The 27,643-nt window shown below is 40.4% G+C and overlaps 1 protein-coding gene across 4 annotated transcripts in view; it reads right to left on the bottom strand.

Moving 5' to 3' along the window:
• The window catches only part of FOCAD (focadhesin), a 322,539-nt gene that overhangs the window by 127,605 nt on the left and 167,291 nt on the right, over positions 1–27,643 (bottom strand). For all 4 annotated transcript variants that reach the window (XM_078436754.2, XM_078436756.2, XM_078436757.2 and 1 more), the window contains one exon: positions 1,160–1,294. In XM_078436754.2, the coding sequence (XP_078292880.2) occupies positions 1,160–1,294 (135 nt within the window). The remainder of the gene's footprint in view (positions 1–1,159; positions 1,295–27,643) is intronic.

Here is a 27,643-nt window from a genome sequence, read left to right as displayed (position 1 = left end):
ATTTCATCCACTGTGCAGCACTAAGAATGATTGGAAGAAGTATTATCTTATAATCCTGCCTTCTCACATAATCTAAAGCATTTAAGAGACTATTATTGGATTCTTACGGGGGAGGTAGTTTATCAAAGTCTGTGAAGAACTAAATCAAACTAAAAGTTCACGAAGACTTCAAGTGAAAATCAATTGCTCCTCTTTAATGGAAAAAGGGAAAAGGTGAGCATGAGCGGCGATATGGCGACAAAAGTCGAGACGTAAATGAATTCGCCACTCTCTCATTTGACTCATTTCAAGAAGAGATAATACAGAAAATGTTAAGCAGAATATATGAATCTTCTAGCAAAGCATCTTCCACCAAGTGTTTCGGGTCACTACAATGACAAATACTGAGCAGCTCATAAGATTATTTTCCTCTCGGGGCGGTGGGGTGGCTCAGTTAGTTAAGTGTCCACTTTCAGCTCAGGTCATGATCTCACAGTCCATGAGTTTGAGCCCCGTGTCAGGCTTTGTGCTGACAGCTCAGAGCCCGGAGCCTGTTTCAGATTCTGTGTCTCCCTCTCTCTCTGCCCCTCCCCTGCTCATGCTCTGTCTCTCTCTATCTCAAAAATAAATAAAAACATTAAAAAAAATTAATTAAAAAAATTATTTTCCTCTCCTAAGACAGTTTGATTTTTCAATCATCCTCCTTATATAGACATTCATAGGAAATGTGAACTAACATGTAAAAATCAAATCTATGACAAATGTAGAAGCAAAACACAAATGACAGTATGTCTGTACTATGGGAGACTTCTGCCCTGCCTTATTAAAGTCTTTGTGACATTTTTTACAAGTAAAAACACCAACAAAATGAATTTCAACTTTTGGCCTCAGGAATTCTATTACTTTAGAAACACCGTTTTTAACACACTGACTTTTTAAAATCTTGACTATCTTCTCCTAATAAAAACTTGGTATCCTTTAGGTAAATAAGCCTTAAAAAGACAGAATTGATAGTATGGATATTCTCCTACTCCTACGCCACGAAGATTTCACGTTCTCAGAACAAAATGTGGTAAAGGAGTTTTGGCAAAGGTTACGAATATCTTCTTCTGTAAGTTATCATAAGGCCCGTGTCTTTCCAAGGTAGAAACAGATCATTTATCGAGCTCCAAGTGCATACCTCATATTCAGCTGTATTGACTGTCAAGGAAGGAACCAGAGAGAACAGTTCACTGAGGGTCTTCAAAATGAGAGGTCTCGTGTCACAGCTGAGCTTCGGGGAGAGAGCATTCCACGTGGAGCGAATGCAAACAACCTGGGAAGCAAATAAAAAAGTCAACACCCAACCAAATCCCAACTGGCAGGAGGCCACTAGTAAAGAAGAGTCGCTTTATTATGAGGAAACTAGGAAAGAACAAGAAGAGTATTCCCGGAAGTTAAGATTTGATAAGGTAATCACGCCTCAAAAGAACTTTTTTATTTATTTATTTTAATTTTTATGTTTTCAAAAGAACTTATTTAAACCAAGGTAAGTAACTGTTGAAGAAGACGCAGCCTGATTCACACGATGGCTTCTTTACTACTTTATTTTGGTGAATCAAGGAAATAAAACTCACACATGCGTGCACATGCGTAGACACACACACACACACACACACACACACACGCACGCACACACCAGATTAGCCATATACATTGTTGAAGAATCATTGCCTGAAACAAAGAAGGGTAAGCCAATGTTAGAATAGTTTTAAAGACAGGTAGGTATCCACAGTTTTTGTTTTTCAGTCCTGCTGAAACTGCATCACCACTCCGAAAATTGAGATGTTAACAGATATAAATCGAACACACTCAAGTCATCTTGCAAACATTTAAAGGAGTCTGGAGAATAAGTGTATTATTTAAAATAATAATGGGGGGGGGGGCGCCTGGGTGGTTTGGTCGGTTAAGTGCCTGACTCTTGATTTTAGCTCAGGTCATGATCTCCCCGTTCGTGAGTTCAAACCCCTCACTGTCAATGCACAGCCTGTTTGGGAGTTGCCCTCTCTCCTTCTCTCTCTCTGCCCCTCCCCTGCTTGCTCTTTCTCTCTCTCTCTCTCATTCATAAATAAACTTTAAAATAATAATTGGGGTTCCTAGATGGCTCAGTTAGTAGAGCAAGCAACTCTGGATCTCAGGGTGATAAGTTAAAGCCCCATGCTGGGCACAGAGCTTACTTTAAAATATATATATATATATATATATATTGACAGATTGGTAGATAAATTACTTTAAACCTTGGTTATATATAAATATATTGACAGATTGGTAGATAAATTACTTTAAACCTTGGTTTTCAAAGTCTCTACAGATTTTTTTTTAAACTTTTTTTTTTAATGTTTATTTATTTTTTTTGAGACAGAGAGAGACAGAGCATGAATGGGAGAGGGTCAGAGAGAGAGGGAGACACAGAATCCGAAACAGGCTCCAGGCTCTGAGTGGTCAGCACAGAGCCCGACGCGGGGCTCGAACTCATGGACTGCGAGATCATGACCTGAGCTGAAGTCGGACGCTTAACCGACTGAGCCACCCAGGCACTCCTCTACAGATTTTTTTAAGAGACTGTTAAATGATAAAATAAAACTACAGCTCTGGGATGCCTGGGTGGCTCAGTCAGTTAAGTGTCTGACTATTGATCTCAGCTCTGGTCTTATCTTAGGGCTGTGAGTTCAAGCCCTGCGACGGGCTCTGAGCTGGGCGTGAAGTCTCTTTACAAAGAAAACAAAACAACAACAACAACAACAACAACAACAACAACAAAACCCACTGCCCAACAAAAATGTTATTTTTAACTTGACCCAATTTTCTAGATCAAGTGTTCTTAGTTCATTTCAGTATCGTTCATTTCAGTATCTCGTTTTCTGGATATTCAAATGTCTCTTAAGTTCGATCCCAACTACAACAGATGATTTCTTCACGTACAGATATTTTATTAAAATTTTAAAACTCAGGCAGGAAGAGTGCCAACACAGATCAATTAGATAGAGTTTAACAAGGATTAATCTTTCTAAAATACTCCCATCTCTTCTCTTAAGCTTCAATTAACACACAATTTATCTCCATCTATAAACTTACATTATTTAGGAAAAACTACATAAGGTAGTAAGTGAAAAGATGTCAAAGATAAATGAATATACTTAAGGACACAGATTAAGGAGAGGCTTAAAGAGGAGATGGTGAAGAATATCTCAGAACAGCTGGAGTTGATGCTTTTGCTCTTATTTTCTTCTTTCCATGAAAGAGCAGAAAAGTGGTCTTTGGCTTGGGGTCCACTACAAATTTGGATCCCGTTAACATATACTAAGGGGGCACCTCGGAGGCTCAGTTGGTTGAGCGTCAGTTTGTGATCTCGAAGTTTGTGAGTTCGAGCCCCTCAGAGAAGCATAAAGTACTAAGAGGAACAATGGAATATAAAACACAATCGAACATTTCAAAGAACTTAGCCCCTCTTGGAAAGGAAGAGAAACGTATGCAATTCTAAATTATCAGGAAACAAAAGGTGTATGGTTAGAACCTAAACTGTCTTCAACAGAAAAGAGTTTCAGGAGGCACCGGGGAGTAAAGCTTTGTCTGGGGGTAGAGGTCATGAGAGAGAACATCGAGAGCCAGCAAGCTGTGAGATGGGACTTGAGGAAGGAACGGGCAGAAATCAGGCAGACACTCCTGGAGGAAGTGGAAAGCATTAAGTCAGAACACAAAACACAAAACCAGTGCCCAAAGTACCGGTGAGGAAAGACTGGCACATCAGAGAGTCCCTAGGATACCAAAACAGTTTCAATCAGAATCAAAAAAGAAAAGGAATCCTCCAGGGGTTTCTGAGTTGGGGAACAATCAAAATTAAAATGCCAGGGGCACCTGGGTGGCTCAGTTGGCTGAATGTCCAACTCTTGATTTCAGCTCAGGTCATGATCCCAGGGTCATGGGATCGAGCCCTGCATCAGGCTCTGCACTGAACGTGGGGCCTGCTTAAAGATTCTCTCTCTCTCTCTGTCGCCCCCCCCCCCTTCCCCCGGTAAAAACTGAAATGCTACTTTTGAAAGATTCTTCTGGTAGTCTCATAGCCAAAGTCAAAGCAGTCACCCAAACTAATTCCTATTTCTCACTGGTCCCTATCACAGAGCCTCAAACGTTTTCCAAAAACCCCATGCTCACTAATTGTCTATGCTTTCTCTTCACTTTAAACGCCTGTCCGATTCCAACTGAGGTGTTTCAAGACCCAGTTCAAAGCCCCGTTCCACAATTAAGTTTTCTTACAATTCAAGCCCTCCTTTTATCCCTTTCCTTTCCTCTACCTTCCAACTCTTAAAACTCTGTACCACCCAATTTAGCATTTAATTATATACTGTCTAGTATTCTTCACTATTTTCGTGAATGTAAGTTGTCTCCTCAAGTAGATATTAAGTTCTCTGAAGACAATGATCATGTCTTTTGATTCTCCTTCCCCACTCACCGCTCATGATAATAAGTATACATCAGATTATCAGTCCTTATCAACGACTCATGGTCCTGGAACCTGAGGAGTACTAAATGTGAGATGGAGAATAAAAGAACGCAAAGAACTAGGAGGATGAATTGGGAAGGGACAGGTTTTGCACCTAAAGACCCGAGTGAATAAAAAGCAACATGTAAAAAGGAGGGAAAAGCGGAAGAAAAAGCGTATCTGTAGGAGATGAGGAGTTCCGTGTGGGAGATGTTTGCTGTGAGTTGACGGAAAGACATCCAGAGAGAAATATCCTGCAAGCAAGAGGAAAGGAAAGTACTATGACTCAGATGTGAGGTTGGTCACCAATAGCTTTGTCGTTTGAGTATTTCTACAAATCAAAATACGCCGAGCCAAGTACGGCCGCACAGATGCTCTGATGCACCCTGCCCACCAGCAGAGACGACGTCTGGCCACCAAGTACAGAAGTACAAAAAGGGCCTTGCCCTTTCCATGGGTGGTGGGTGGGGAGGGAGGCTATATCCTCCAAGTATTGTCTAGGGCTCACAGAACTTTTTTAAAGAAGTCTTCCGCCTAGAAAGTTTGAAAGCTAATGCCTGAAATGGTACTGGACATATGGAAAATATTTCAGAACCCCAGCCATGAACTGTGGCCTTAAACATAAGCAAAGGATACCTGCAGGGAATACTTGTAAATCCGGCTTGCTCCCATACATAATCGGAAACAGGGCAGCCTCTAGTAAAGAAGGCTGCTTTCTCTGACCTTCCCAACTCTGGGCTATTCTTGACACCACATCTCAGAGATCTTCTGACCCTGAGAGCGCCTTAGATTTAATCTGTTACCATCTTGCTACGTGCATCTCGTGGAACCCCGTGGATCTGACCCACACTACCCATTTGACTTGTACAATCTGTCAAATTACATCGGGTTCGTCAGTTTACTGGCTTGTTCTGCCTCTACTATGCATCACCCAATGACTTGTCTGTTTTCAGAAAGCAGATTGACTTCTGGCTCTAGCAATGGGACAGGCCACACCTGAAATGGCTGATAATGAAGGAAATTCTGCTACATAAAGCTGAGCTGAAGAGGAAAAAAAAGGGGCAGGAGGGGTTGGTGTTAATTACCCAGTGCCCGAAACAAGAAGGGAAATAACTACACTGAGGTATTTTAAGAAAGCTGTCAGTTTCCATAACCTCATAGCTTGTGTTTCGAAGTCCACATGGAAAGAGGAGATACTACCTTTAGCCTACAGGAGGCAGGGAGTTGGAACGGAGCACCCTTGAAGGGCTGCACCCTTAGCGTAACAGCTGGACTGAAAACCAACAAGCTGAGACATTAACATGAAAAATGGCAGTGACGTGGGGGCACCTGGATCACTTCAAGGGCTATTCCTCCAACACATAACCCATATGGTTCACACGGAAAAATGAAGTAAAATACGCTCCTCTAAAAAAGGAGTTCGGAAAACTATAACGATACAGTCCCACATGAAAGAACTAACAAAAGCAACAAACAGCAGGACTAAAAATCCCAAGACCTTCAGATAACGAAATGGAAATACAGAAGTACTTGAAAGAATTAAAGATTTCAGACAGGGCATTTAATTCCCAGTAAAAGAGTACAGCATGATGGGGGTGTCTGAGTCACTCAGTCGGTTAAGCATCCGACTCTTGATTTTAGCTCAACGCATGATCTCACCGTTTGTGAGATCGAGCTCCACATGGGGTTCTGTGCTGACAGCATGGAGCCTGCTTTGGATTCTCCCTCTCTCTTCCTCTCTCCCTGCTCCTCCCCTGCTCTCTGTCTCTCAAAACGAATAAATAAACTTTAAAAAAAAAAAAAAAGTATGGCATGATGGAAAAGAAGAGGCAAGTTTGGAAAAGAGCCAATCTCCAGAATCAAAGCATGTAATCATTGAAATTATTGACCCAACAGATAAGAAGTTGTCCTAAACACTCACCAGAGAGATCAGAGTTACAAAATATAAAAAGAAATTTCAAAATCGGGTTGTATCAAAAGAAGTGGCCTTCCTTATGTTTATCAAGAGTTCCTAGCCTGGGTGGCTCAGTCGGTTGAGCGTCCGACTTCAGCTCAGGTCACCATCTCGCGGTCCGTGAGTTCGAGCCCCGCGTTGGGCTCTGGGCCGATGGCCCAGAGCCTGGAACCTGCTTCCGATTCTGTGTCTCCCTCTCTCTCTCTGCCCCTCCCCCGTTCATACTCCGTCTCTCTCTGTCTCAAAAATAAATAAACGTTAAAAAAAAAAAAAAAAAAAGAGTTCCTAAAGGAGTTTAATTTTAGAATGGCCCTTGGAGAAGTGGTTGATTCCAGGACTAGACTAAGAAAATGTAACATAAGTCTGGAGCATCTTATGATGCCAAAAGTAGGGATGTGTTCAAAAAAGGATGTCAACTTGTTGAAGGGGCCTAAGAGCCAATTTTAAAGTGTTCCCAATGGCCAAATAAATATCCCCTGAGTCCACAGAGGCATAGCTAGATAAATAAATAAGCAAATAAAAAAGAAGGCACAGCTCTTCCTTAGAGAAAAATTCCAATTAATAAATGCAGAAGCAACGAAAGAAAGAAATCATCACCATTAGACAGACACCACAGGAATAACTGTCACAGGCAAGAGCTGCTGGTGGATAAGATTAGTGGACAAAAGTGTGAGGACAAACAGGACAACTGGATGGTCTCAAAGTATCTCCTCCAGGAAATGTGTTAATTACAAAAGAAAAAAACCAGTAACCGTGATGTAGAAAAACCCAGGATGTATCACATTCACTGAGTATTGAGTCGTGAAGGTTAATATCACCAGTAATGACACATACCAACATCACGTACTCCTGATATGATACAGTGAGAAACACTACTTCTGGAGTATCCTTACCAAAAAATGCACAAGCTCAGTCTAATCATGAGGAAAGACCATGTACACCCAAATCGAAGGACATGTTACAAAATACCTAACCAGGACTCTTCAAAAATGTCGGCGTTGGGCGCCTGGGTGACTCAGTCGGTTAAGCATCCAGGTCTGGATTTCGGCTCAGGTCATGAGATCGAGCGCCATGTTGGGCTCTGCGCAGAGAGCACAGAGACTGCTTGGGATTCTCTCTCTCCCTCCCTGCCCCTCCCCCACTCACATACACACTCTCTCAAAAATAAATACATAAATAAAGTGTCAGCATCAAGAATGTTGAGGAGACCGAGAAACTGGCACAGACTGGATGAGCTAGGTAACGTGACACAAGTGCCACGTGAGATCCTAGAATGGATCCTGGAACAAAAAAAAAAGGACATTAGTGGGAAAACTGCGAAGCCCAAATAAAGTCTGCAGTCCAGTTAATGGCACTGTACCAACGTTAATTTCTTAGTTTTGGTGGCTGCGCTGTAGTAATGAACGTAAGATGTTAACACTAGGGAAAGCAGAGTGAAAAATAAACACGAACTCTACGTACTAGTTTTCTTTTTTTTTGTTGTTTCTAACAGCTTTTTTGAGATATAATTCACATACGATTCACCACCTGTGTACAATTCGATGGTTTTCAGGATACTCCCAAAGTTCGGCAACTATCATCATCATCAATTCTGCAACAGTTTCATCACCTCAAAGAGGAACCCCATAATCATTCATCACTCATTTCGCTCCAGTCTTCCCAATCCTAGACTACCATAAATCTACTTTCTATCTTCGTAAGTTTGCCTTTTCTAGATCTTTTCTATAAAGGGGATCATGCAATATGTGGTCTTTCATTATTGGCTTCTTTCAATTAGCAAATTGCTTTTAAGGTTCATCTACGTCATAGCATGTACTGGTAACTTGTTCTTTTTATCACTAAATACGATTCCATTCTATGTATATACCTCTCTGCACTATTTTTTGAAACCTTTCGAAAGTTATTTATTTTTTACTTATTTTTTTGAGAGGAGAGTGAGCGAGCAGGGGAGGGGAAAAAAGAGAGAGAAAGAGAGAGAATCCCAAGCAGTCTCTGTGCTGGCAGAGCCCGATGCGGGGCTCAATCTCGTGAACTGTGAGATCTTGACCTGAGCGCGCAAGTCAGGAGTTGGATGTTTAACCTATTGAGCCACCCGGGTGTCTCTGAAAGTTATTTCAAAATGAAAGTTTAAAAATAGGAATAGAGAGAGAGAGAGAAAAAAGAACTACTTCAAGAAATAATGGCGAAGAAATCCCAAAATCAATGAAAGACATTAATTCTCTAAGCCCTCAGCAAGAAAAATAAGTTTCCATTCACATACATTATAAGATGGCTATTTAGCACCAAAGGCAAAGAGATAATCTTCAAAGCCAAATGGGAAAAAAAAGAGAATATCAAAAAATAGAGACTATCTGCAAAGGACCAATTTAGAGTAACAGCAGACCTCAAAATTAACAAGACCAGGGACCATGCAATAACATCTTAAAGGTGCTGAGGAAACTATCAGCCTACAACACTAAATCCACCATTCACTAGTAAGGGCAAAACAAACAAGAATAGATAAAGTAGATGGAACACCTAGGTATTATGGACATAGAGCATATGAATATTTATGGACAAATTACTCTGAACACCTTGCTTAGTTCATCTATGAGTTTTGGAGAATATACCCACTCTAAGTGCTTACATTATGCATATTTTATTGCCGACTGTGTTTCTCGTGGAGAATGATATTTTTGCCATGTCATTCGTCCATGAGAATCTTAGCAACACTACACAGCACAGATTAAGAAGACTCTGGGCAGTGTGGTCCACTCGAAAGAGCACACGATTAGAGTTCAAAAGCCCCAGGCTCTCCCATTTGGTAGCTGTGTGACTACGGCAAAGTCATTAATCTCCTTCAATCTGTTTCCCCAGCTGCAAAACGGAAATAATACTAGAAACACCTGCTCTGCGTATAGCACAAGGTTAGCAGTAAAGGCAATGTTGAGACAATTGTATGCAAACGTGCTTTGTCCGCTGTAAAAGATGGTTACTGCTGTTATAGCTGAAGGAAGAAATAACGAATCCTCGTGCCTTAAGAATGACTTTGTTCCTTCACAGAGGAACATCAGATAGCTATCTTCTAATTTTACTTCCAAAAGCTATTTCTAGAAATTCCTGGGAACAGCCTACTCCTTTTGTCCTGATGTTTTTTTCCAACAGAGGGAAAACTTTACATATATGTATGTATGTGTGTGTGTGTGTGTATATGTATATATATATATAGGCTATATATATATATATATATATATATATATATAGGCAATGAAAACTGCCTTATTTGCCCTTTTCATAATGAAGGTAAAAGAAACTGTCTTCACAATTAAAGGACTCAGGTCATCATCGTGCACTGAAGTCCTCTTAAGCTAATTCAGCACCCACGATTCATAAAACAGAATGCTTCTGTTACGAAAATACAGTAACAGGGGATAAGAGGGAGTTTAAGCAGACACACAATCAATGGAGCAGAAACAATGAGAAAAATAACATTCTTTCTTACCCTAATAATATGGGGTTAAAGGTTAGAAGCATAAGAAAATGACTAGCCCAGGTTTATTTAGGCAATTTTACAGTCTGTCAATGCCTGAGACTAGTTTATTATCAAGGCAGTGTCCTAGAGAATAAGTGAGGTATATACTAACTTGCCTTTTTAAAAGTCCTTTATAATCTAAAGGGCAGTAATTCCGATGATTTCCTATGACAGTTGCTCAATTTCTGTCCTGTTCAGGGCAAATAATGTAGAAACACGTATCTAAATCTCAAACTGTGGCTCAGCAAATGTAAAATATTTGTACTTGACGTGGTAAGGTTGCCCTCCTGTTAACAATCCTTAACCTCTCCAGGCCATCTCCAAAAGAAGCGCGCCAGAGACCTTTCAAATTATTCTGTATTTCGGAGAAAGAGTTGGGCGGTTTAGAGCGCAGACTTGTCATTCTAGTATCTGAACAGGAGGGGCTTAGAATTGTGTGAGCCACACAAGTAACAACAGAGAGGCATTTATCAAACAGACTGATCTAGACTCTCCCTCCAAGGGACTCGCTTCTCAATGGCCAGGGGTTTTAGGTTTCTCTTTTATTTCCCCCTGTGAGAAGTCGCAGCTTCCCTGAGATACTGCCCTATAGAGAATAGTCTCTTCCGATGCAAACTCCATTGATTTCTCTGCAGGAACAGAGAGAATGACACAAAGAGCTCCCCGCAGGGACGTTCACTTTTCAATTTTGCTAGATTCTGTCCGGATTAATTATCTATTTCATGTTGGGCATTCTTCTGGCATGAACTAGCAAACGCACAGTAAGAATGTGTCAGAAATATTCTCTGACAACAAAATGATTAGTTCTCTCTTCCCCTCCACATAACCAGAGGGAATTTTTTTTTTAAAGGTCAGTTCCTTCCACTGTTCAGGAGAAATGGAGGTTAGAGTTCAAGGTAGTAAAGAAAAATAATAGGAATTCGATCAAAATAGCTTAAAATCCAAAAAAAACACAAGAAACAAAAAACCAAAACCCAAATTGTTAAAAAAGCTGTTCAGCAGACACGAAACTGAAAGCAAAGCAAACGCAGTGTCTTAGCAGCAAAAGTAAAATATCGCCCACCTACATTTTATTTTTTTATTATTTATTTATCTTAATGTTCATTTTTGAAAGACAGGCTGAGCGCGAGTAGGGGAGGGGCAGGGAGAGAAGGAGACACAGAATCCCCAAGCAAGCTCCAGGCTCTGATCTGTCAGCACAGAGCCCGAAGTTGGGCGCGAACTCACCAGCTGTGAGATCATGACCTGAGCTTAACTGACTGAGCCACCCAGGCGCCCCATCACCCACCTAAATTTTTAAAAGGGCTAAAGTGGGGGGGGAGCGGCTGGGGCTCAGTCAGTTGACCATCAACTTTGACTTCAGTCATGATCTTGCAATTCGTGGGTTCAAGCCCCTGCATTGCGTTCTGTGCTGACATCTAGGAGCCTGGAGACTGCTTGGGATTCTGTATCTCCCTCTCTCTCCGCCCCTTCCCCCGCTCATGCTCCCTGTCTCCCTCCCTCCCTCCCACCCTCTCTTTCTCCCCCAAAAATAAAAATAAACTTTTAAAAGTTTTAAAACAAAAATAAATAAGGGTTAAAGGGATTAATATGAGTGCACCGTGTAGAGCTTGAGAAGTCATTTAGTGCCATTTCACATTGAAAAATCAACCACGTGCTACGCGTCAAAAATAAGTGATGGATTAAGCAGTCAGTACAGAGGCTCTAAAAACATTTTCCAGAACAATTTTAAGCAGCACACATGAAACGTTTGGGAATACCTATTGAGTTTAGTCCCCTTTACAATGATGGAGTTCCACGAAGACATCTGAGTAACCAACGTTGCCATTACTGAAACACGACCAAACTACATGTTCACTGAAAATGATTCTTCTATCTTCCTCCACCCCCTCTATGTATCCACAGATTTGCGGATAATACAACGGACGAGTTCTTTGTAGATAACAATCGTGAACATCAGTCTTGCGTGCCTGAATTAAACAGATTCGTCTACAACTTCCTAAGAACAAGGAAGAAACATACTTCAGACCCCTTTCCGAAGAAACAACCAACCTCCTGTTTAATAAAAATTAAAGGCAGGGGCACCTGGATGGCTCAGTTGGTTAAGTGTCCAACTGCGCCTCAGGTCATGATCTCGGAGTCCGTGGGTTCGAGCCCCGCGTCGCGCTCTGCGCCGACAGCTCAGAGCCTGGAGCCTGCTTCGGATTCTGTGTCTCCCTCTCTCCCTGCCCCTCCCCAACTCACGCTCTGTCTTTCTGTCTCTCTCAAAAATAAACAAACATATACAAAAATTTTTAAAAATAAAAATGTAGAGACTCAATGTTACCCCACCCCAACCTCTTTTCAAACCTAATTTGTCCATTTGCATCAGAAATGTGAGCGCACTAAATAATGAAGATTAAGATACAAAAAACCACTTCTCACAGTGTGGCTTACAACATGAACAATCAAAACAAGAGAGTGAATAATTTGAGTATCCTACAACAGGAAATTTACTACGTTACAGCCACATGTTCATTCAATTCGATGTGAGTAGACACATGACTTGGTGCCCACAGTGAACTACTAGTTGAAGAAATGGATTAAAAAAGAATATATAATACATCCCTTTAACATAGTATGATCTCTTTTTTGTTAGATACATATCACTAAGGTTTAGAGGTGATTTTTAAAATCTTTTTCTCAGTTAGAACTTATTTATGACTTTCCTACTACATACATATAATACCTGAGTATTATTTTAAAGGAAATACATAGCCATTTTATGGATTTGAGCCTTAATCATTTTTCCATAGTTAACATTAATATGATTCTTCCATTTCCCTATAGTTTACATAAAAAAAAAAAAAAAAAAGATTTGGGGCTCCTGGACAGCTCAATCGCTTAAGCTTCCGACTTTGGCTCAGGTCATGGTCTCACCGTTCGTGAGTTCGAGCCCCGCACCGGGCTCTCTGCTCAGCGCAGAGCCCACTTTGTATCCTCTGCCCCCCCCCCATGCCCTTCCCCCACCTTTCAAAGATAAATAAGCTTAAAAAAAAAGATTTATTTTCCTATGACACCTAAAATTAGTATATTTTTAAAATGATATTTGGCTAAGTGATCATTCTTTGGTAAAAACTAACATTCATGTTTCTTCTTTCCACACCCCTAAATTAACATTTTACAGGGACACTTGAAAGCTTCCTATATTTTTATCCTACAGAATGAAGCCAAACGTCTTCCACCACACGTGGGAAACCTAATATAATTCCAAACATTTTCTTAAACACCCTCACTGCCAGGCATGATTATCGCTCCTCCTCCCGCAAAGCATAAGCCAAGAATTAACACCTATTCCCGCCACATCAACTAAAAGTATGGCTGGTGATAACTGTACAATCCATAAACACCTGCCAGGAAAATAATACTGCACAAAGCTGGAAAACTTCTGAGCAGACGGACTAAAGAGCCTCCTGTAGGGTCTCAAAGCAAATAATAGCCAGTGGCACCTTCAGAGTTTAGATTTAACATGCTACAACGGGGATGAGCCTTGAAAACAGTAAGCTGCGTGAAAGAAGTCAGTCACAAAACACCGCATATTATATGACCCCGTGTATACGACACGGAAAGCAGGCAAACCTAGAGAGACTATCAGCCAACTCCAGGTTCAAACCTTGCTTCTGCCACTAATGGGCTGCATGAACTTCAGTTTCCTTATCTGCAAAATGAAGGACAGTATTGGTATTAAGTCAGGATTTGCCAGAGAAACAGAACCAGCAGGAGATGATGGGTGGATGGATGGATGGATGGATGGACGGACAGGTGGACAGACAGACAGGGAGAGAGACAGGAAACAACGTGCTGTCAAGCAAGCTGCAGAACCAGGAAAGCTAGTGTTATAATTCAGTCCAAGTCCATGGGTCTGAGAACTAGGGAGCCAGTGGTGTAAGTCTCAGAGTCCGAAGGCCCGATCACCAGGAGCTCCCTCGTCCAAGCACGGAAGACAGCTGTTCCAGGTTAAGAAGAGAATTTGCCCTGGGGCGTCTGAGTGGCTCAGGTTATGCATCTCACAGTTTGTGAGTTCAAGGCCCTCATCGGGCTGACAGTGCAGAGCCTGCTTCAGATCCTCTGTCTCCTCTCTGTGCGCCCCTCCTCCCTCCAAAATAAATAAACATTTAAAAAAAAAAAAGAGCGAGAGAGAGAGAATTTTGCCCTTTCTTCACCTTTTTGGTCCACTCCCAGCCCTCCATGGGCTGGACACTGCCTCCTCACAGATCAGTGAGGGAGGATCTCTTTTCTCAGTCTGATTCAAATGCTAATCTTTACCAGAAACACCCTCCCAGTTATCTGAGCATCCCATAGGTCAGTCAAGTTAACACATAAATTTAGTCATCACAGCATTATTACCAACCTCACAAGGTTACTATGAAGATGTCTGTAAAAAGACATTAAGAGTAGCTGTAAAAAGACCTGAGTGGCTCAGTCAGTTAAGCGTCCGACTTCGGCTCAGGTCATGATTTCGTGGTTTATGGGTTTGAGCCCTGCGTCAGGCTCTGTGCTGACAGCTCAGAGCCTGAAGCCTGCTTCGGATTCTGGGTCTCCTCCTCTCTTTGCCCCTCCCATGCTCATGCTCTGTCTCTCTCTTAATAATAAATAAACGTTTGGGGAGCCTGGGTGGCTCAGTCGGTTAAGCATCGATTTCACCTCACGTCATGATCTCACACTCCATGAGTTCGAGCCCCGCGTCGGGCTCTGTGCTGACTGCTCAGAGCCTGGAGCCTGCTTCAGATTCTGTGTCTGCCTCTCTCTGACCCTCCCTCATTCATGTTCTTTCTCTGTCTCAAAAATAAATAAACATTAAAAAAAATTTTTTTTAAAGTAATAAACGTTTAAAAAAAAAAAAAAAAGACGTAAGATAGTTCCTGGCGAGGCATAAGCGCTCAACTAATGTTCACTTTTGGCATCAGCATTAAGATTACGTTCTGCTTTTAACTTGGGTAGTTTTCCAAAGATGGACCATACATTCGACCCCCATCCATTTTCAGCACTTGCGTGGCCACCACTCTTCTTCCGGCTTTAACCAGCCCTCTTCTGGGTCTGACGGGGATAGGAACACAGGGGGTTCGTGTGGCCTCGGCTTTGTCCACCTGAGCTGGCTGTGCGTACCATCACACTCCCATCGTACTGTTTGGACAATGCTCCCAGGCAAAGAAGTAACGGTACTTCAAAAGCTCTCCTTTCTCCTTCACGCTCTTTTCCCCTCGCTCTTTCATAGCGGACGTCTGGCTGCTAGAGTCGGGGGCTGAAGCTAACACAGTCCCATGAGAGGAAAAGAGGAACCTCAGCAAGCTGACTGCGTCCACCGAGGTTGGCTTTACCTTTCCAATGACTCTATGCAGCCTAACCTCCAGGCTGGGGGCAGAAGGCAGGGCTGGGCAGAGCCTCCCTGGGAGAGTGTGTATGCATTTCTCTGCAGTGGTTGCTGAGTTTCAATCCTCAGAAACCTGGTGCAACCACAGATATCTAGATGCGGTACACGGGGCCGCGAGGAGAGCACCTAACACAATCACTGAACGGCCACATCCCCGCCTGGCGTCCCAGAAGGTAACCCAGACATGTCTATATGAGTGTAGAAGGTTTCGAGGCCTTCACATTACTCCTTACCACAACTTCCCACCCTAGGCTACGAGAAAGTAAATGTCAACGTAAAGCTTTTCTTGCAGTAAAAATAATAATAATAATGTGTGAGATTTCCTTGCGTTTCCTCATTTGCTACAAGGTGTCATATCCTTTATTCTCGGCTAACTGTCACCAAATCCTCAGTAATGCCTATTACCTACGTTAGCAGATGTAAAAGGCTCACTTTGATATGTAACTGAAAGAATAAAGAATTAAGTTACAATGGTCAATCGTGTTTTCCAAAATAAATGAAGACATGTATGAAAACTTCGTATCCTGTGCAGAAAAAAGTATAGGTAAAGCAACACTCCTACTTAATGCAGGTAGGAGTTCAAAAGGGAGAAATATTTATGGATGGTCATTTATACCCTTGGGTCAGCAATTCCATTTGTAAAAACTTATTCTAAGGACTTTAAACACTAGAGATACGTACTAAGGTTTAGATCTAAGGACAATCATCATAGCCCTCTAGATGATAGTAAAAACTGAGAAACAAACAAAATACCCATCAATAAAAGGTTGGTAAAAGTGTAATACATGCAATGTACAAATACTATTTAGCCACTAAAATTTGTATACATGGGGTGCCTGGGTGGTTCAGTCAGCTAAGCATGTGACTCTTGATTTTGGCTCAGGTCATGATCTCACAGTTCATGGGTTCGAGCCCCACATCAGGCTCTGTGCTGACAATGTGGGGCCCGCTTGGGATTCTCTCTCTCCCCTTTGCTCCCTCATGCTCTCACGCACGCTCTCTCTCTCTCTCAAAATAAATAAACATAAAATAAAATAAACATAAAATAAAATAGTGTATACATATTGCCAGAAAGAGATATATGCAATACATTCAGAGGAAAAACATCAGATCATATTAAACAGTATGCTCAATACACTCTCATTTTTAAAAATATCTATAGATATACAACCCATCTATAAAGAAAAAGGTGCAAAATTATATAGCAAATTGTTTACATTAGATTTATCTCTGGATAGTGACATCATATGCATTTTTTGGTTACACATTTTATGTATCCATATTTTCTGATTAAAAAAAATTTTTTAATATTTCTTTATTTTTGAGAGAGAGAGAAAGAGAGACAGAGTGCAAGCAGGGAAGGGGCAGAGAGAGGGAGACACAGAATCTGAAGCAGGTTCCAGGCTCTGAGCTGGCAGCACAGAGCCCAATGAGGGGCTCGAACTCATGAACCGTGAGATCATGACCTGAGCCGAAGTCAGATGCCTAACTGACTGAGCCACCCAGGCGCCCCCATATTTTCTGATTTTTGAATAAACATGCCGTGCAATAAAAAAAAAAAAAATACTTTAAAACCTCAATACACATATTTCAAAAAGTAAAAATTCATTAAGAGAGTGGAATATAAAATGTGAAATCATAACTTTCCTGGACACTTAGAATGTCTCACAAACTAACTGGCACCAAATCTAATAGGCCAACTCCTCTGTTCAGAACTAGGACTAGAAAGAAATACAGAGAGCTTATTACATCCCCAAAGTAGCTCACAGGAACACAACCATGGAAACCAATATTCACAGCAAGTGATCACGTTCAAATATAGAGGGATGCTTTGGGACAAGGAGAGAAGAAGCCGAGGGGTAAAGAAATTTCATAAAGGAGGAACAGAAACCAATCATTTAACTTCACGACGAACCGGGAAAGGCCTCACTAATAACAACAAAAGTTTTACTAGCATTGTTAGGTTACCTCAAATTCACTCAGCTTGTTCCAAAGCAATGTATAGTCGTGCTTTGTAGAATTCATCACAACTGCAAACAGGGAGGTGGACCACGAACGGTTAAACTGCCCGTGTGCTCGGGGCCTGACCTAAGAGGAGAGTTTCCCGAGGGTATGAACTAGGTCTGTCCTTTACATCATTCTGTCTCTAGCGTCTAACAGTGCCTTGTGCACAGTAGGCACACAAATTTTAGTTGAATAAACAAACATGGATGAATGAATAGAAACAAAAACAGTGTATCCTTTCCTCCACAGGGTTGGCTCAGAAAGCAGACTGTCTTGCTTGGCTCCAGGATGCATGTCACTTGTAACTAGAATCAAGTCCCTCTTTAACACTGTTCTGCAACTGCTGACTCTAAACCCTAGCCACTTCTAAGTGGTTCTTGAGTTTTCTGTGGCTAAAAGGAAATGCTCTTGCTTGCTAAATCTCTAAGCCATTCTCCTTCAGCCCTTTTATTTATCAAGTGGCAGTTGGCTACGTCTCCCCTGCCTTTGGGGTAGGAGGGGACAAGGGGGTAGGGATGGGAAGATGAGTGAGAAGAATTGATTACGTTATATGACATAATACAGAATAAAAGGCAAGGAATTACCCTTGCATTTAAATCCCAACTCTGCCCTGTGGCTCCATATGCCCTTGCAAAAATTACTTATACTCATGGGTCTTAGCTCCTTCACATATAAAATAAGGACAAGACCACCAACCTCACAGAGACGGTGTAATAATGAAATGAAATAAAGTGTGTTACACTGAGTGCTGTGCCTTGACCGCAACAGGCACTCAATAAATGGCACAGTTGTTTTCTTTGTCTTTGTGGTTATTACATAATGCTATTTGCTCCTAAATTACTCATTTAAAGGCAATTCCTCTAAGTGAATGCTATATCCTAGTTTCTTTAAGTCAAGTCCTTGTTCTTGCAACGCATTTCCAAAAACCATATATAACAAAAAACCTGAGAAAAGGGATCGTCCTTAACAGACCTCTTCATAAAGATGGTGTGTGATGGCACCTTTGAAAGACATCTTAGTATATGTTACACTGGAGCAACCTCTAATCCAGTGCCCTATAGACATGCCTGTTTGTACATCTCTACTGGTTAAAAAAAAAAAAAAAAGAGAAAGAAAAAGAAAATTAGCATACCAGCATATATGCACATTTATTCACATGTTATATACATGAACTCTAAGAAGGAAAATATTAGGCAAAGTTAATTTGAAACAATTGTTCTTAATAAAAGAAAAATGTAGGGCCGCCTGGGTGGCTCAGTCAGTTAGGCATCTGACTCCGGCTCAGGTCATGATCTCATGGCTCGTGAGTTCGAGCCCCGTCTCAGGCTCTGTGCTGACAGCTCAGAACCTGGAGCCTGCTTTGGATTCTGTGTCTCCCTCCTTCTCTGCCCCTCCCCTGTGCATGCCCTTTCTCTCTCTCTCTTTCTTTCTCTCTCTCTCAAAACTAAATAAACATTAGAAAAAAATGTAAAATATCTTTAAGTTCAATGAATTGGAACCTCTATGTAACACAGATTTTTTTCAGAGACACTTCCAATCTCCGTACAAAATACTGTAAGTAACTCAGGAAACAACAGATGTTAGCAAGGATGTGAATTCGATTTATCTCTGGAGAGTGACATCATTCTCTTGTGCACTGTTGGTGGGAAAGCAAACCGGTGTAGTCACTCTGGAAAACTGTGGAAGTTCCTCAAAAAATTAAAAATAGAATTACCCTACAACCCAGCAATTGCACTACTAGGAATGTATCCAAAGGATACAAAAATGCTGATTAGAAGGGGCACATACACCCCAATGTTTATAGCAGTGCTATCAACAAGAGCCAAATTATGGAAAGAGCCCAAATTTCCATCAACTAGTGAATAGATAAAGAAGATGTGGTATATACATAAAATGGAATACTATTCAGTGATTAAAAAGAAAGAAGTCTTGCCATTTGCAACAACGTGCATCGAAGTGGAAGGTATTATGCTAAGAGAAGTAAGTCAGTCAGAGAAAGATAGATATCATACGATTTCACTCATATGTGGAATCTGAGAAACTTAACAGATAATCATAGGGGAAGGGAAGGAAAAATAAGATAAAAACAGGGAGGCAAACCATAAGAAACAATTAAATACAGAAAACAAACTGAGGGTTGATGGGAGTGGATTCGTGGTGGGTGGGGGATGGGGAAAATGCGTGATGGGCATTGAGGAGGGCACTGCTGGGATGAGCACTGGGTGTTGTATGTAAGTGATGAATCACAAGAATCTACTCTCGAACTATACTGTATGTTAGCTAATTTGACAATTAAAAAAAAAAACAAAACAACTTATCCAAAGCAGAAAAAAAAAATACTGTAAATAATATTATCTGCCAGCAAGCACATGAAAAAACACTCAACACCATTAAATCAATAGGAAACTACAATCAAAACTACAGTGAGATACTTCATATCCAATAGAATGACTACAATAAAAAAAAGACGATTAACAAATGTCGATGAGGATGTGGAAAAATGGAAGCTCTCATACATTGCTGAGAAGAATGCAAAATGGTGCAACCACTTGGGAGAATACTTTGGCAGTTCCATGAAAAATTAAAAAGAGTAAGCATATGACCCAGAAATCCCATTCCAAAGTATCCATCCAGAGAATGGAAAACGTAAGTCCATGCAAAAACCTGTGTACAAATCTTCAAAGCCGTACTCAAAATAGCCACAAAGTAGAAATAATGCAAATGTTCATCCTTTGATGAATGGATGAATAAAGTTTGCTGTAGCCATGCAGTGGAATATTATTCAGCCACAAAAAGGAGTGAAGTTTTGGTTATGCTTGAAATGTTGTGCTTGAAAATGTTGTGCTAGGTGAAAGAGGCCAGACACAAAAGGCTCTATATTGCATGATTCCACTTACAAGAAAAGTCCAGACTAGGCAAGTCTGTAAAGAAACAAAGTGGTTGCCAGGGACTGTGCTTTTCCCACAGGCAATTGAGAGTGACTACTAATCGGTACAGTTTCTTTGAGAGATCGTACTCATTTCCTGTGGCTGTAATGAATTACCACAAATTTAGTGGCCTAAAATGACAGAAACGTATTATCTTACAGTTCTGAAAGCCAGAGCTCAAAGAAGTCTGACAAAGCTAAAAATCAAGCCATTGATTTCCTTCCTTCTGGGGCTTCTGGAAGAGAAGCCATTTCCTTGCCTGTTGTAGTTTCTGGAAGCTGCCTGTATTCCTTGGATCAGGATGTCCTCGTCATATCACATTATCTTTGGTCCTTCGGCTTCACGTCACATTCTTTCTCCTTGTCTCCTTCTTACAGGGACAGGTATGGTTAAATTTAAGGCACCACCCAGATAATCTGGCATAATCTACCCATCTCAAGATCCTTAACTTATTAATCAGATATTCAGAGTCCTCTTTATTACACAAGGTTATATTCATAGGTTCCAGAGATTAGGACCTGAATATCTTTGGAGGCCATTATGCAGCCTACCACAGGAGTGATTTTGAAATGTTCTGGAGTATGGTAATGGCAGTCGATGCACAACTTTGTGAATATACTAAAAATCGCTGAATTATACACCTTAACGGTCAACTTTATGGATGTGGATTGTATCTCAATAAAGCTGCTATTTCATTTATTTCCTTAAAAAGACACTGTTGTCAGAAAATGATAGCAATTAAATTGTTAAAAAAAAAAGACAAATGACTTGTGTGTAGTTGTGCTTAGGCATTACACAAGGGAATAAAGAAATTCCATAAAGTCATGGTTAACAGTGCTTCAGATAAACTTTTCAACAACCCAGACCCAGAATCATCATGTCCAATAAAATAACACAACTACATATATATACATACATATGTATGTATATGTATATATGTATGTATATACATGTATATATATATATATATACACACACACACATATATATAGGACATGTATATATATGTGTGTATACGTATAAATATATGTCCTATATATATATATATATATACACACACACACACACATATATATACATACATATGTATATATATGTGCATATATATAGGACATATATATACACATACACACACATATATATAGTATATACACACACATTCCACACACATATAAATATATGCAAAATGACTACATACATTTGTATATATGTATGCATGTATGCATATATGTCTCCTATAAATTCACTTAGCTGATATGCATAAACTGTAATGGACTGCCATATTGTAACAGAGGAGAGATGATGCTACTCTGTGATGATGAAGCCATTCTTCATTGTGGAACTCTCCCTCTTCCTTTAGAATACCTGGCTACTTTAGGTGACACATGGTCATCAGATGAGAAGTATAAGAAACCCATTAATCTACATATTAAATATTATTAAAGCTTAATTTCTCTTTTTGAGATAAAAGATAAATAAGAAACATTCTAGTATCTTCTTCCTATACCTCATGGGTAGGCTTGCATGCAATCCACTTGAGAGATTGTTGCTCTTGCCACTGGTCCCAAACATCACTGCACGTCATCGCACTGGGGAAGTCATTAAAAAACAACCAACCAAACAAACAAACAAAAAACAGCTTTCGCTTCGTCTCTAGAGATTCTGATTTAGTAGCTCAGACCTCCCACAAACTTTTGAAAACTCTACATACTAAAAACTATCACCACTCATTTTTCTGTGAAGTCCTTAACTTTCATAAAGTAGCTAAGCCAAACAAGTGCAAGGGAAGGAAATATACCCCAACTGAAGTTTTAAGTATAGTATAATGAAACAAAGTCAATGATACTCTTTTATTTGACCTGTATTTCGACCATGTCAAACCAAAGTCATTTCACGTCAATTTGCTTAAGTAAGTTACTTTGTCAAATGACCACTTACGTAAGTAGAGGCAATGTGGCATGGCTCTGAAGCAGAAAGAATGGTACCCCTGAGACTATCTTATCCATTCATGCTGAATTAGAACCTAGGTCAATACATTCCACCTTGCTATCGTGAGAAAAATTAAGCCAAGCTTTTCATAAAGGTCAAAAGCCAGACTACGTGACTTGTAGTACGAACTCATGGAAATCATAAAATAATATATACTCAAAACATGAAAAAAAGCTTTAGAATGACATCCAGCTAACAGTACTGTCCACAAACGAACAAATCCTTTACTATAAAGAGTCTCCTATTACCTCTTCTAAATACAACTTCCACAATTGCAGGCGTGTTAGAGACGTATGGAGTAATTCTGTGCCGTTGTGGAGACTTATCAAATTCTTACTGTCGTAATTCCAAATATTTCCTAAGCAAGTTAGCCACCTTTCACCAATACGTGATTCTAGTCATCCAATCAAGGTGAAGTCTAATACGGAACCGGTGTTTCCAGAAATGAGCCTCTTAGCGATATTTTATCTTAGGCAATGAGAGGGTGAGATACTTCTGTTTTTATCCGTACGTTTACATGGCACAGAGATGAGTTTAAGCACCACAGATAATAATCCCATTTTTGATCAAAGTTTAATTCTGGGTCACTTAAGGGTAACACTGAATAAAATCTTTTTCAAAACAAACCTTTTAAGTTCTTGGAAGGCACCCAAATGATGCTTGCAGTAAGATCTCAAACATCCATAAAGCCTTTCAGACATTAATGCTATTTAGTCTACTACCCTGATTCAGTAATTCCCTCTCTACACCCCATGTCCCCATTTACCCCCCAAAGGAAAACTCACCCCTTGTATAAGCTTAAACCAATATATTTTACTCATTGGAATGGTGGAATGGTACACAGCCAGCATCATTTTAGTCACGTCATTATTTCCAGCTCAGTGGCATTTATTCAGATGAGCACAATTCGCAACCACTGAGCCCAGCTCTTCTGATGTTAACTGGCATCATTGAAACCCTCCCAGTGTCCAACTTGTTTGATCTTTTAAAGAATGCCCTGGGTTTGTGACCGAGAGCCGGAAACTCACGGCTGGATACCCCGAACAGCGTTCATGTTCAGTCACAGACTACTCACATCAGTTAATAATCCTCAGAGACCATGATTCCAGTACAAGAGAGAAAACTTTTCACACCCAAATTCTTTACACACAAAAATAAACAGAAAATTGGATTAGGATAATGTAGAGGGGGGCCAGGGGAGCTCCTAAATGTGGTAACTTCAGAAGTTGAAATCACAAGTTTTTCAAAGTATTTTTAAAAGATCATAGCATTAAAGGGCAGATAGCAGAGGAAAGGGGGCTGAAGTATAAAAGCAAAATCAAGGGAGGTGGGTGGGGCGCTGGGAGAACTGGGTGATGGGGACTAAAGGGAACACTTCTGAGGAGCCCTGAGTATGCACAGAACTGTTGAATCATTATATTGTACACCCGAAACTAATATAACACTGCATGTTCACTACACTGGGATTACAATAAAAACTTAATAAAAAAAAAAAAAAAAAGAAAAAGAAAAACAGGATGTTAAATTCCAAGACCTCAAATTTCAATTTTCCTTATTATAAGTTTTGATATAGTGCTCAGTGTGAAATGATCTCCAAATACTTCTTAAAAACAAAAAAAAGAGAGAGAGAGAAAGAATAGTGGGAAGCTTAAGTCTTTTCTAGTTAAAGAAAAAACGCCAATATTTTTATTTTCCCGCCCATTTCACACATCCGTGGGCGCCGAATAGTATTCCACCGTACAAAAATATAAATAAATAACACAGTTAAATTTTTATTTTGAAAATGAAAAACCATACTGAAAAATCTACTTACGGGGTGACAAAGTAAATGTTATAATATCCCACAAATGTTTAATAAAAGGCAAGTTCCTGCTGTCCTTTTAAAGTTAAAAATAAGGCCAAACTACAACCACAAGTGCAAAGGGTCATTGTGCCGGATATAAAAAGCTCAGCATGGAAATAGATTCAACAAATGTACAAAAAGCGTTTTCATGCCCAGAAAGAACTGAAGGCATCAAAAAACATGCCCCAACTACAAATAACGCAGAGCTCGGTTCAAAAAGACCAGCAAATTCCTTCCCTAATGCACGGCAAATTAAACTTAATCAAATCCTCTGCAAGGTTGAACAGGCAATCCACCTTTAAATGTCCCCACAAACAAAACGTAAGAACAACAAAAGCGGTTCCAGGGTGTAATAAATACTGAATCCACAGTAGGCGACAGAATCCTTACTGTACACAGCTGAGAAAACCTGCCGTGGGACAATGGATCACATTTCCATATTAAATTATATTTATCACGCTGAAAAATGCTTCAACAAAATACAGGATTTCTATTGGCCACTTCTGTACCACACTCACTCCCTAAAACCTTTCAAACCTGCTGAGTCCCATTGAAAATCGTTCCCACCCCATGGTGCTCCGAAGGAGCCGTTAGACAAAGAGCTGGGATGATGAGAGAGGGCAGGACAACTACCTTCCCCCGTGATTTCAGAAAATAAATCAATAAAAGAGGATAGAATAGCCAAAACATAACCTTGGCATAGGGTATTTCCGGGAAAATCACTGCTGTGACAAATGGCCTGAAGTGAACTCTTCCAGCGGTCAAGAATCCCCAGGAAAGGCCCCTCCCCTTCTTATCTATTGCTCAATTGTACAATACTCCGCTTTGAAAATACGACACCCTCTTGGAGCTGGGCAAGATGAAAGAGCTTTTCTTCATGATCCTGCAACGCCTATTAATTTTTGCTACAACAGACTCACAGCTGATTAAGAAAACAGAGGGCTAGCACTGCCTCACATTCCCATCTCAAGACTCCAGAGAGAAAATGTTAAAAGTGAAGGAGTCCTCCTTTTCAGTACAATGTATTGATTTTCATTGCCGCACACACTGTAGCGGCTTCCCCCCCCCCCCACCCACTCCCCAACTGCAGGCAATTTGTTTAGACTGGAAGTTATTTTCCTCCTTGAAACAGCAGCAATGCTAGGAGATTCCGATGCACGTACCGGATTATCTTCCAAAAATATTATGACTCATTCACCACCTCGCCGAGCACAGGTTTAGAAATCAGTGGCTTATGTCACAAAACAAACTGTCCCAAAGTATAACTCACACTTGTATCACAATTGGGAAAGCAACATGATCGAATGGGAAATGCACAAGACTTACAGTCAAACCGCATTCAAATCTCCATGTTACCACCCATTTGTGTCAATTTAGACGCTACTTAAACTCTCTACCCTCATCAGCAAATATCACCTATAGTATAAGGTTATTATGGAGTTTAATAATGGATGTCAAATGCCATATATGGTAACTAGCATTAAAAAATATAGCTTTTATAGCTTTGTTTTATGAAAGTATAACATACTACAAAAAGTACAGACCTTAATTGTACAATTCAATGAACTCTGGCAGATGTATACAGTTAAAACCACCGCCCCAATCAAGATGGACAGACCATGGAAATAGAATGTGAACCACATATTCAATTTTAAATCTCCGAGGAACCACAGGAGACAGATGAAATTAACTTGAATATATTTTATTTAACCCAATATACCCCAAATATTATCATTTCAATATGTACTGATTTTTAAAATATTAGCAATGTGGTATTTTACTCTTTTTTTCATAAGGCTTCGATGGGCCATATATTTTACATTTACAGCATATCATAATCTGAATGAGGCATAATTCAAGGGCTTACTAGTCATATGTAGCTAATAGCTACCGTATTACCAGTGCGGATATGGACCACAGTCCAGGAATGTCCTTAGTCCCCTTTCTCTATCCTCCACTTCCCCACCCCAAATCAACCACTATGCTGACTTCTGTCCCCATAGAATAATTTTGCCTATTCTTGAATTTCATAAAAATGCAACGTGACTGGCTTTGTGACTGGCTTCTTCCACCAAACATGTTCTCAAGATTCATCCATGTTGTCACAAGAAGCAGGGTACATTCCTTTTTATTACTGCATAGCATCACACTGTACAAATATGTCACAATCTGTTCACCCGTCGACCAGCTGATGACCATTTGGGTTGTTTCCAAATACATTACCATTAATAAACCTGAAATGAACATTCTTGTACAGTGGAAATGCTGGATCATAAAGTAGGTTTATGTTCATCTTTACCAAAAAACTGCTGAATACTCTTCCTCAGGGGTTGCATCATTTTATATTCCTGACAACAAGGTAGGAGATACTCACACCTTCTCTAATATCGGGTGTTGTCAGTCTTTTTAATCTTAGTGATTGCAGTGAGGTATGTTTCCAGATGACCAACAAGGTTGACCTTTTTCCATGGTGACCAGCTGATCATAGTGGTTTGGACAGATGAAAGGAGAGTTGTTACAAAGACAGACTGAGATCACTTATATGAAATTACTTGTAATATTAAAATAAGGGACACCCTGGGTGCCTGGGTGGCTCAGTCGGCTGGGCGTCCGACTTCGGCTCAGGTCACAATCTCACAGTTCGTGGCTTCGAGTCCCGAGTCAGGCTCTGTGCTGACAGCTCGGAGCCTGGAGCCTGCTTTGGATTCTGTGTCTCCTTCTCTCTCTGTTCTTCCCCTGCTTGCACTCTTTCTCTCTCAAAAATAAAGATTCAAAAAAATTAAAATAAAATAAAATAAGGGACATCCTTGCAAGGACTACCTGAGTCAGGCAGGTCATGTAAATCCAGAAGCCAAGGAACAGTAGCAAATTAGAGCACATGCTCGTCTAAAGGAAGTTGCTACGTACTACTTAGTACCAAGTGGTCATTGCCATGTGGTAAAGCAGGCCAGGTACTTCAAGATGTTCCTGTATTATCAAGAAAGAGTAGATAGCTGTCTTTTTCTTTTTCAAGATTTTTCTTTTTAATGTTTATTTATTCTTGACACAGAGAGAGACAGGCACGAGTGGGGGAGGGGCAGAGAGAGAGGGAGACATAGAATCTGAAACAGGCTCCAGGCTCTGAGCTGTCAGCACAGAGCCTGACGCAGGGTTTGAACTCACAGATCGCGAGATCATGACCTGAGCCGAAGTCGGACGCTCAACCTACTGAGCCACCCAGGCGCCCCTCTTTTTAAAGATTTTATTTTTAAGTAATCTTCACACCCAACATGGGGTTGCAACTCACGACCCAGAGATGTAGAGCTACACATTCCACCGACTGAGCCAGCCAGGTGCTTCTCTTTTTCATTAACATTAGAATTTAAGATTAATCCCAGGATAATCAAACAAAAGAGGCCCTAAGTTTTCAAGCTCTAATTTATAGAAATGTTGGTTTTTATGAAGACAAACATCCTTAGTATGGTAAACATTACACCATTCAGGATTGTTATTAATTATTTGTCAAAC

Source organism: Panthera onca, chromosome D4 (assembly GCF_046562875.1).
Source record: "Panthera onca isolate mPanOnc1 chromosome D4, mPanOnc1 haplotype 2, whole genome shotgun sequence".
Lineage (NCBI taxonomy): Eukaryota > Metazoa > Chordata > Mammalia > Carnivora > Felidae > Panthera > Panthera onca.
The sequence above is the reverse complement of the archived record's forward strand: the minus strand, read 5'-3'. Positions and strand labels throughout refer to the sequence as shown.